The sequence below is a fragment of the Corvus kubaryi genome, unplaced genomic scaffold (assembly GCF_017639235.1).
Source record: "Corvus kubaryi isolate FWS band 111438036 unplaced genomic scaffold, C.kubaryi_AGA036_p1.0 37384, whole genome shotgun sequence".
Taxonomy (NCBI): domain Eukaryota; kingdom Metazoa; phylum Chordata; class Aves; order Passeriformes; family Corvidae; genus Corvus; species Corvus kubaryi.
This window is the reverse complement of record NW_024581126.1, coordinates 143,030-153,762: the sequence shown is the minus strand read 5'-3', so window position 1 is coordinate 153,762 and position 10,733 is coordinate 143,030. Positions and strand designations below refer to the sequence as shown.

General features: G+C 51.5%; 2 protein-coding genes and 1 non-coding gene across 3 annotated transcripts; 2 read left to right on the top strand and 1 right to left on the bottom strand.

Moving 5' to 3' along the window:
- Positions 1-137: 137 nt before the first annotated feature.
- Positions 138-4,192, top strand: LOC121668133 (protein-L-isoaspartate(D-aspartate) O-methyltransferase-like). The gene is made up of 9 exons (XM_042035590.1): positions 138-204; positions 324-458; positions 1,229-1,333; positions 1,672-1,703; positions 2,148-2,252; positions 2,488-2,608; positions 2,732-2,817; positions 2,966-3,135; positions 3,407-4,192. The coding sequence occupies exons 2-9, from the start codon at positions 344-346 to the stop codon at positions 3,417-3,419; spliced, it is 747 nt and encodes a 248-aa protein (XP_041891524.1). The 5' UTR covers positions 138-204; positions 324-343; the 3' UTR covers positions 3,420-4,192.
- Positions 4,193-4,350: 158 nt separating this feature from the next.
- On the top strand, positions 4,351-9,276 carry RPUSD2 (RNA pseudouridine synthase domain containing 2). The gene is made up of 3 exons (XM_042035589.1): positions 4,351-4,803; positions 5,280-5,576; positions 6,546-9,276. Exons 1-3 carry the CDS (start codon positions 4,411-4,413, stop codon positions 7,356-7,358), a joined length of 1,503 nt encoding a protein of 500 aa, XP_041891523.1. The 5' UTR covers positions 4,351-4,410; the 3' UTR covers positions 7,359-9,276.
- Positions 9,277-10,651: 1,375 nt separating this feature from the next.
- Positions 10,652-10,733, bottom strand: TRNAS-GCU. Its single transcript has one exon. It is a non-coding gene; the product is annotated as a tRNA-Ser (tRNA).

The following is a 10,733-nucleotide window of genomic DNA, read 5'->3' as shown; positions in this document are numbered from 1 at the left end:
CCGCCGTCACCGGCCCGGCCCTGCCCAATCACCGCCGTCACCGGCCCGGGCCCGCCCAATCGCCGCCGTCACCGGCCCCGGGCCCGACCAATCATCGCGCGCCGTTGGCGGAGCGAGCGCGCCCATTGGTCCGCAGAGTGGGGGGCGCTGAGGCCGCCGCGCCGCCATGTTGGCCCAGGGCGGAAGTTGTGGTGGGCGGCGCAGGCGAGTGCGGTGTGACATCCTTGGGCCTCTGTCACGTTTCCCATGGTTTAGTGAGGGCGGGATGTGTTTCAGCGGGACACGGGGAGCTCTGGCGTGGCTCTGAACCCGTCTCTCCGCAGGCCGCTGCCGTGTCCGTGGGATGAGCCAGCTGCCGCCCGGCGCCGTGCTGGCACTCATGGGGCTGCTCTTCGCCAGGACCATGGCCTGGACATCCAGCGGGAAAACGCACGCGGAGCTGGTCAACAACCTCTACAGTGAGTCCCGGCAGCATCCGCTGGAATGTCAGTGTACGGATATTTAATGTCTGTGTATGGATATTTAGTCTCACGCCGTGTGACACTGCTCACTCTGAAGGGCTGGGGTTAATATTCCTTAATTTTGGCATTTGCCCCAGCCTGAACTCGTTCTATTTATAGTTGGAAACAAGGTGTTATGCCAGAAGGGGCAGGAAAGCCTTTCCACACCTTCCTTCCCTGCCTCTGGAAGTGTGTCACGCCTTTTAAAGTGCTGCAGCTCGGTGTTCTGAGCCCGGGGGTGCAGCCGAGTGTCCCGGACGCCCATGCTGTGCCTCCAGCACTGCCCGGGGGCTGGAATGGTCCCCGGTGCTCCTGGACAGCGGGCTGGAACACACGTAAAAGTAGCCGTAAAATTCCTGCAGAAAGGTGTGAAGGGATGTGGGATGTCTCTGCAGTCATGGCCCATGAGTTCACTGCTGAAACCTGAACCGGAGTCTCCGCTTCCCGGCGTGAAACGCGACTCCCTTTCACTCCCGTTACACTCAGCAGTGTCAGAAGTGTTGTGGATGCAGGTGGTCACGCCCTGGAGATGGGCTGGTGGCTGGGCCCCTAGCGGGAATGGGAAAGGATATCCTTCCGTCAGTGTTGTGTTTGCTGTGTCTCTCAGATCCTTCATTAATTCCCCCAGATCCACAAACTCCCTGAAGTGTGCATCCCCTTTCAAATCTCTTCTTGCTGGAGTGCTGAGGATTTCAGTCCTGCCTGTCTCTCTTTTCCTTCTTTCCCAGAAAAAGGGATCATTAAGTCCCAGCGAGTCTTCGATGTGCTGTTGGCTACGGACAGAGGTCACTACATCAAGTATTTCCCATACATGGATTCTCCTCAATCCATTGGTGAGTCACTTTTGGCAAAGCATCTGCTGTCAGCAGGGCACAAGGTGCCTTGGCAGGTGCTCCATGGTCTACTTGTGGAATTCCTATCCCTGGAAGTGTCCAAGCCCAGGCTGGATGGACCTTGAAGCAACCTGTTTTAAGGGAAGGTGTCCCCGCCCATGGCAGGGGCTGGGACTACATGAGCTTTAAGGTCCCTTCCAACCCAAATCATCCTGGGATTCTGTGAGAGGAGACAAGTGTTTTCCTATTTTTAGGGGAAAGTGGGAGAGAATTAGGAACTGTTCCCACTGGGAATTTTATTCCTTATCAAATAACTTGTGCCACCCGTTTCCTTTTAGGCTACAAGGCTACGATCAGTGCCCCGCACATGGTAAGGTGAAAACTCCTCACTTTCAACAGAAATGGAGGGAATTGTTTATTTCTCTTTTGATATTTAATTTTTCTTCAAGTAGAAAAGTGAAATATCCCACGGACATGATTATCCTGCTTGTTTCTGTAGGGATTTTTCTTTTTAAGAGGAGTTTCCCCTATAATCTTTCAGTTGCTTTAAAAGTGTGCTTAGACGGGAATTCCATGTTGTCCCTTTTTTTTTTGCATGAGACCTTTTTTCCTTCTGTTTCACATCTAATTACTGAGCCTCTGCCTAAATGATGTTCTGCAAAAGATTTTCCAGGTCTGACACTTAAGTTTTGCTCTGGAAGTGTCAGGCACAAGGCCAGGTGTGCTGTGATTAAATCAGAGAACAAGGGAAAGTGTTGGGAGAGGAGACTAACCCAGGATGTTTCTCACCTCCTTGTCCTGGCTGTCCCTGCAGCACGCCCACGCGCTGGAGCTGCTCAAGGATCAGCTGGTGGAAGGTGCCAAGGCGCTGGATGTGGGATCTGGGAGCGGATACCTCACCGCATGCTTCGCCAGGATGGTGAGCTCATGGCACTCTATTCCCAGCCCAGAAAGCACATCCCTTCATTAGCTGATATAACTGGGACTACTCAGCCTTAAAACCAAGGAAGGGGCACAGTGCTTGCACCTTCTCTTCAGAACCTCTGCTCTGGAGTTTCTTCCTGGAAATACCCCAATTCCCACTAAAACCTGCCCTGTCAAACATGTCTCTTGCATACAGGAGGCATCAGGTGTTTGACTGATGTTCTTTCCAGATTGGCCCGACGGGAAAAGCTGTGGGTGTGGAGCACATCAAGGAGCTGGTGCACGAATCCATTCGGAACGTCCAAGAGGATGATCCTACGCTGCTCAGCTCCGGCCGTGTGAAGCTTGTGGGTGAGCTCCCTGCAGTGCCGGGGTTTCTCCCTTGGCTCTGCTCCTCGAAGTCCTTCCAGTTTGTGTTGATGCTCCGAGTTGTTATGACAACCAAGGTCTTTCCTGCATGTTTTCCCTCTGTAGTTGGAGACGGCAGGCAGGGATACCCTGAGGAAGCTCCTTACGATGCCATCCATGTGGGAGCGGCCGCAGCCACCGTCCCCAAGGAGGTAAGAGTGGCCGTGCTGGGTGTCCCTAGAGAAAATGCGGGAACCACTGGAAGCCTATTTCCTGTCATGACCTTCACAGTGTGGCTTATTCTCGTTGTGTGTGTGGGGTTTCTTTGCCTCTGCTGACCGGGATTTCTCCGTGCTGCAGCTGCTGAAGGAGCTGAAGCCGGGCGGGCGGCTGATCGTGCCCGTGGGGCCCGAGGGAGCGAACCAGGTGCTGATGCAGTACGACAAGACCAGCGATGGGCACATCATCGAGACCCAGCTCATGGGCGTCATCTACGTCCCTCTCACAGACAAGGAAAAGCAGTGGCCTCGGTAAAATCTGCTCTTCCCTGAGGAACACTCCTTCCTCTCCCTCTGAGCTTGCCCTCCTTGGCTTTGCTGACCGAGTCCTGGATCCCTGGCAGATGCTGTTTGTGGAAAAAAGAGGAGAGAACAGCTTGGCAAAGCAGGGGGTGTTTTCTGTTGGATAGGGCCTGCAGACTTCTATTTTCTCTTTCTCTGGAGCCTGTGTGTGTTTTTAAATTCCACATGATGCTGGCACAGAACTGAGGGAGTAGTAACTGTTGGTTTTCCTTTGCCTCAGGGATGACCTCTGACACATGGATGGATATCTCTAAAGGCACCTCTGAAAGCTCATGAGTGAGACTTAGGCCAGTAGATGGTCAGTATGGTTTTGCTTTTTAATGGAAATTTCGTCATTGGATAAAGGGAAGTTCTGCTTCAGAGGAGCTCATTCCGGAGGGATGGAGAACAGGGGCAGGACCAGGGGAGTCTCTTGGAGGCTGTGGTAGCTTCCAGAGAGTAGATCCAGACAACTCCAGCTATCCTCTCTGATAAACTCTGGGTAACATCAGTTCACAGAGAATTCTGAAAGCAGACAGGAATACTTAAAGCTTCACTAAAACCACTTTAATATCAACTACTCTGCTTAATGCTTGGCAAAAATAAGTCACAATTAGTGTCTCGGAGCAGCAATGTACCCTGATTTGTCAATGGTTTTAAATATGGGAGCATGTTCTCTTCCTGCCTGCACCGACTAATTTAATAATGGGCAGCAACACTGGATTTTGAGGTTATGAAAAATGCTTGTTTCTTGGAGTTGTTATTTTCCTGTTTGGCGTTTTGAAAAATGCGCATTTCTTTTCCCTCTTTGGGGCTATGAAAAACGCGCTTTACTTGGTTTTTCTGATTGGGGTTACAAAAAAATGCTCACGTTTTGGCTTTTCCCTGACGTGTCCCTCCCGCAGGCGGTGGCTGAGGAGGCTCACGAGGGGCAGGCGGGCTGCGGTGATGCTCGAGGGTCATTTGTGGAGCAGTTCTGAGGGGGGAGCTGCTCGGAGGTAAATAAATAAAGGCATTCTCGCTCCTCCATCGCCTCCCTCTGCTCCCGCGCCCTCACGACACGGCGCCGGGGGAGGCGGGCGCGGGGCGGGGACGCCGGGGGCGTGGCCTGGCGGGGCCGGGCTCGCTGATTGGCCGCGCTGCCCGGCGCAGCGCCGTGCGTCACGGCGTGCGGCGCGCGGTGTGGCCGGTGTGGGTGCGCGCGGTGTGGCCGGGGTCCGGCCGCCGCTGCGGCCCCGCGGGGACATGGCCGAGCCGGGACCCGGCCCCAGCCGAGCCCGGGAGGAGGACCCGGGCCCCGCCGGCAAGGAGGAGGAGGCGCCGGCCCCCAAGAAACGGCGGCTGGCGGGCGGCGAGCGTTACGTGCCGCCGCCGCGGAAGCTGAACACCGGCGTGAGCTTCGGCGCCGAGCACTTCGCCGAGACCTCGTACTACTTCGAGGGCGGCCTGCGCAAGGTGCGCCCCTACTACTTCGACTTCCGCACCTACTGCAAAGGGCGCTGGGTGGGCCGCAGCCTCCTGCACGTCTTCGGCACCGAATTCCGAGCGCAGCCCCTCGCCTATTACCGCGCCGCCGCCCGCGCCGGCCGCCTGCGCCTCAACGAGGAGCCCGTGCGCGACCTGGACATCGTGCTCAAGGTGGGCGGACCCCGGGGTGGGCGCTCCGGTGGGGATCGTGGTGTGGTGGCGAAGCCCGGAGTGCCCCGAGCCGTCAGCACCACCCCGTGAGCTCCGTGGTCACATAACACAGGGCCAGGAGCTGGACTCGATAATTCTGATGGGTTCCTTCCAACTCGACATATTCTGCGAACCCTGTGGAGAGACTGAAGGGGAAATCGGGGTTCCCGGGGAATCCCTGCCCCACTGGATTCGGGAATGTGTGGATCCTACAGCCCCACACATGGCCCATGGCTTCCTGTTTGGACCCTGGGAATGGGAATGTGCTACGGCCAGGTTACCGGATTTGCACGGTGACACCCACAGTTATCGTAGATCCAGGGTTCCTGGAGAAAGAGCCTTTAATTCTTCTCCCACAGTATCAAGTCCCCGTTGTTTGTGGCCGAGTGGGTGGCTGCACAAGCTAGACTCAGGCTAATTGTCCATATCCCTTGCAGAACAACGACTTCCTCAGGAACACGGTGCATCGGCACGAGCCGCCGGTCACTGCGCAGCCCATCCGCATTCTGGCAGAGGATGAGGAGGTGGTGGTGGTGGACAAACCCTCGTCCCTGCCTGTCCACCCCTGCGGCAGGTTCCGGCACAACACGGTCATCTTCATCCTGGGCAAGGAGCACGGCCTGCGGGAGCTGCACACCCTGCACCGCCTGGACCGCATGACCTCGGGCGTGCTCATGTTCGCCAAGACCGCGGCCGTGTCCAAGCGCATCGACGAGCAGGTCCGGCAGAGGCAGGTGAGGGCTTGGAGCCGCTGCTGCTGTGCTCTCCTGGAGCAGGTGTGCTCCAAAGTCAGCCAGGTTTGGGCTCTAGGTGAGCTCAGGTTCCCCAGACGGCTCATGGTTGTGTTGCTGTTCTTATCTGTTGGTGCTTCTCGTCCTTCGTAGGCTAAAGGCAGAGTAAAAATTGAGTTTGGTAATACTCGATTGGAAGGGAGCTCCTAAGATTTTAATTGAATTCGGTAATACTAGATTGATAATATTAGATTGAAAACCCTGAAAATTTAACTGCTTTTGCTGATACCAGATTGGAAGGGATCTTCTAAAAATTTAGTTCAATGTGGTAGTTTAATTTAATTTGGTTATATTGGACTGAAAGGGATCTCCTACAAATTTAATTGGATTTGGTAATATTAACTTGAAAAGGGTCTCCTAAAACTTTAATTGATTTTGGTAATTTTAGGTTGAAAGGGGTCTCCTAAAAATTTAAATTATTTTGGTGATACTGGGTTGGAGGGGATCTTCTTCCCCAAGGGATTGTCCCAAGGGACTGTGCAAACTTACTGGGATCATGCAAACCAGTGGGAGAGCAGATTTATTTTTGAGTTGACACATTGAATGGATCAATTGTCCAATACTTTTGCGATTTTAAAATTCCCATTTTTCCAGAGTCTCTTGATCCAAACAAAACTTTTTCCAGGATTGGCTTCAGGGCTGTAAACCAAAGGCTGCAGAGAGATGGCTCCTGAATTTAATACAAGGAAAATAGGCCAGGCCTTTCTGTTCTTGATTTCCCAATTAGCTGGGGAAAATGTGAGGGGAAATTTGGCTTTAAGTAGCTGATTTAGTTTTTTTCCCCTTTTCTGTTGTAATAAAATGCCACCATCGGATGTATTTTATTGAGGGGAGAGGGAGGAGGAGCAAGGCTGGAGCTTGGGTGTGTTTTCCACTGTGTTTCCTGAGCCTTTCTCTTGTGTCTCCTGGCAGCTGGAGAAGGAATATGTCTGCCGAGTGGTGGGGGAGTTCCCAGAACACGAGGTGGTCTGCGAAGAGCCCATCCTGGTGGTTTCCTACAAGGTCGGTGTTTGTCGTGTGGATCCCAAGGGGAAGCCCTGCCAAACCCTCTTCCAGAGGCTCAGCTACAACGGCAGCACCAGCGTGGTGAGGTGTCTGCCACGCACGGGCCGCACGCACCAGATCCGCGTCCACCTGCAGTTCCTGGGGCACCCCATTGTCAACGATCCCATCTACAACATGGAGGCGTGGGGCCCAGACAGGGGCAAGGGCGGGAAGATCGGGAAGACGGATGAGGAGCTCCTGAAGGCACTGGTGGAGGAGCATCGTTCCAAACAGAGCCTGGAGGTCTTGGGTATTGGGGAGGAGGACTTGAACTCCAGTGGTGAAAGTAAAGACTCTGGGAATTCAGGTGACTGCACAAAGTCTGCAGAGGCTGATCCTATAAATGGGAATTCTTGCCCTGGTGAGGACGAAAAGAATCCCAAGAGGTTTGTGAAGGATCCTGAGAGGAATGATGTGGCAGCTTGTCCGCTGAACTTTGATATCAACCTGGAAATGCTTGATAAAGACAAAGAGCTCGGTTTGTGTGGGAATCAGGATGGACAAACAGGGGAGAAGGGTTGGGAAGAGAAGGACCCTTTGTGTGTGGAGTGCAGGACGAGCAGGCGGGACCCTTCTCCCAAGGAGCTGGTGATGTTCCTGCACGCCCTGCGCTACAAGGGAGCCGACTTTGAGTACTGCTCCAGCATGCCCGAGTGGGCCACGGAGGACTGGGAGGAATGAGCAGGATACCCAGCACCTGTGGATGCTGCTGGCCGGGAGAGCAGCGTGCAAAGACCAAAGATTGACTTTTCATTGTGGTTGAGGTGAACAAAGTGTGCCTTGAGCTGGGGTGGGAGGGATCAGTGGGGCTGGAGAGCTATCCCAGCTTCCCACAGGTGCTGCGAAAGATGAGCAGGGAAACGAGGCTAAAACAGGAGTTTTATGTTGCCCATCGGTGAACTGACGCTTGAAGGCAACAAGGACCGAACTCTGCTCGGCATGGGCAGCTTTGCCTTCACCTCAAAGGACTCAGGATCAGTTATCCACATGGATAATGAAGTGCATGCACTAAAAGTCAAAAATTGATTTTTCTTCCAGCCTGCTGTGTTCCTGTGTCTTACAGTAAGAGCTTCTGGATGTCATGTCATAAAAAACCCTATTTTTACAGTATTTTATTGTCAGATTGATTTCAAAATTCCGAGATTATCCCTGAGAACGCTGCGAGGTAAAACCAGAACACTGTAATCTGTTTTGTGCCTGCTGTTTGTCAGCAAGATCCACTTGCCTTTGAAATTACCAATATTCATTCAAATAATTACTTAAGTTAGTAGTTCTGGGTGCAGATACTGGGCAGTTTTGGAGGTGCTAGTCCCCGGATTTTGTCTTGAAGAGATTTTTTAATATCACTTCAATGTGACAATCATCTTTCAAAAAAAACAAAAGATGTTTTATGAAGCAGAAGACCTTTTAAAAAATAATTTTATATCAGTATATTTCCAGAACGGTAAGTGTCACCATAGTTCTTATTTTCACCAGCATTTACACAGTCAATTCTTGGCTTCTGGGAGGGTTTTTATATCAATTTTGGAGATCTCAGGTTGGCCAGCCCACAGGAATTAGTACCTTCCTTCTAAAATCACTTGATGATGTCACCAGGGTCAGGACATGGCTACCAAACCACAATAAACCAGTGTTTGCTTCCAGTAGCTCAGAGGAGCCCAGTGATGTCTTTCTGTGCTGGGTCATCCAGCTGATGTTGAATATTTCCATAAAAATTCACTCCAATTTGAGCTTTGCTCTTCTACATCCTGCCAAACGTTTCATGATTCTAATTTAATTCCAGATATTTAGAAAGATGATGCTAAAAATCAGCGTTATACCATTTTTTGCTGCATCGGAATACACCTTTCATGGAAATAAATGGAACCTGGGGACCTTCAGTGGATAAAAAAAGGGTGGCTGGAGCTGTTACTGGATTTGGATGCAGGGGAAAGGGGGTAGATTTAGGGGTGGCAGTTAGATTAGACTTTGAGGTGTCCGAGGTTATGTTGGGAGGTTTTTTGGTAAGAAATTTCTGTTACAAAAAAAGCCTCTGGCAGTGATTTTCCTGACTGAGATTGGGCTAGAGGGCCTGATGAGGAACTGGAGCTCAGCACTGCTTTTTCCCCTTTTCCTGGAATAGTGGCTGCAGTTGGCAACTTCTAATTTCCTGGTTAAGAAACTCCTGGGCTTCTGTTTCCAAAATTCTTTGAACACTGAAAATTTAGGGTTTATTTCACAAGGATCCTACCTCTAATTGCATTTTAATTAATTTTATTTTATTTAAAGTCAAAATAGTGTCTGATGTTTTATTAGCTGGAAAAACATTGCTCTTGGAGGTTCCCTGTGATAAATTCCCATCTGAGGCTGGGTCAGGTAAATACTGGGTCCTTGTTGTAGGCGTAAAGCTTTCCATACAATGTGTAGGTCCTGGAAGAATTCCTTTCTTTAGTATGCCTTTACTTGGATACGCCTTGGCAGTGCTGGGTTGGGGTTTGGACTTGATCTTGAAGGTCTTTTCCATCCTAGATGATTCTATAATTCTGTCTTTATCAGGAGAACGTGTATCTCACTGTGCTAAAGCACTTTTCCATACAAATAAACCCTCCTGGCAAACTTCCCCATGGCTCAGCCTCTCCCTGTGCAGGACTGACTGGAATTAGCCCCTAAACACTCACGTTCCACACAGTAACACTCGTCCAGTTGTGTTTTAACTGGTCCATTGGGGTTGGGAGCCTTTTGTGAGGCTGCAGCGTTGTGATCTGGCCACTTTTTGCCCAGGATGTGGTATTATCTAATTTCCAGAAGGATTTAAGTGTACTTAAAACCATGGCAGTGTGTGCAAGAGGGGCTCAGAGCTGTCACAACAGAGGTGTGAGATGTCCCTTCCCCTGGAAGCTCTGTGTTTCATAACTTCTACTTCCAGGCCTCTAATTCCAGACTTTTTTTGGAGTGAGCCCTCTATGACTTAGGCAGAGAGGAAAAGTTTTCCTGTATCTTGTCAATACACTCATTTATGCTTTTTAAATTGCCATAACTTGATGGAAGACAAAGCCAAGTGCAGTAATTACTTATCCAAAGAGAACCTTGATGTCATTTTCAGTGAGGGGCTGGGACTTTAAAGCCCATCCAGTCCCACCCCCCTGGCATGGGCAGGGACATCTTCTGCTATCCCAGCTTGCTCCAAGCCCCATCCATCCTGGCCTTGAACACTGCCAGGGATCCAGGGGCAGCCACAGCTTCTCTGGGCAACCTGTGCCAGGGCCTCAGCACCTTCACAGGGAAGAATTTATTCCCAATATCCCGTCTCAATCTCCCTTTTTCCAGTTTGGAACCATTCCCCCTTGACCAACGTCCAGCTCTCTTGGAGCCTCTTTAGGCACTGGGAGGAGCTCTAAGGGCTCCCTGGAGCCTTCTCTTTTCCAGACTGAACAATCCCGGCTGTTTGAGCCTTTCCTCATAGGAGAGATCTTCCATCCCTCTAATTTTTACTCAAAGCTTTCATGAAGGACCTGGCCAGCCCTAATAGGACGTTTTGTTGGGGTTACAGAGGAGGTTGAGATTAAAAGGGGTTAATTCCCAGTGTTGTCGCAGCTGGAAGCTCCACAGCAGAGCTGGGTTCTGAGGAAAGGAGGTAAATCAGGCTATGACATGGAGAAGCACCACAGGAAGCTGGATACTGGGTGAGACCCCTCAATCCCTCGGGACACTCTGTCCTGGCTGTGACCCTTAAATTCCTTGGGCCACTATCCTGGGTGACCCCTAGATCCCTCATGACACTCCCTCCTGGCTGCAACCCCTAGAACCTTTGCGACACTCTATCCTGTCTTGTGACCCTGAATCACTCAGGACACTGTCTGTCCCGGGCGCCACCTCCGTTTTTCCTTCTCCGCATAAGGGCCGAAGGGAGAAGCGGGAGGGAGAGGTCCCCCTTGGAAGTGTGAAGCCAAAAAAAAAAATATATGTTTTAAGTGCTCGAGAAAAGTTTTGCTTCCCGACGAGGATGGGATTCGAACCCACGCGTGCAGAGCACAATGGATTAGCAGTCCATCGCCTTAACCACTCGGCCACCTCGTC

Bases quoted from the DNA above. Each gene is read 5' to 3' on its own strand.
- LOC121668133 (XM_042035590.1), top strand. From the start codon at position 344: ATGAGCCAGCTGCCGCCCGGCGCCGTGCTGGCACTCATGGGGCTGCTC. The intron at 1,704-2,147 runs GTAAGGTGAAAA...CTGTCCCTGCAG, and splicing joins CGATCAGTGCCCCGCACATG to CACGCCCACGCGCTGGAGCT. The intron at 2,818-2,965 runs GTAAGAGTGGCC...TCCGTGCTGCAG, and splicing joins CAGCCACCGTCCCCAAGGAG to CTGCTGAAGGAGCTGAAGCC.
- RPUSD2 (XM_042035589.1), top strand. From the start codon at position 4,411: ATGGCCGAGCCGGGACCCGGCCCCAGCCGAGCCCGGGAGGAGGACCCG. The intron at 4,804-5,279 runs GTGGGCGGACCC...TATCCCTTGCAG, and splicing joins ACCTGGACATCGTGCTCAAG to AACAACGACTTCCTCAGGAA. The intron at 5,577-6,545 runs GTGAGGGCTTGG...GTCTCCTGGCAG, and splicing joins AGCAGGTCCGGCAGAGGCAG to CTGGAGAAGGAATATGTCTG.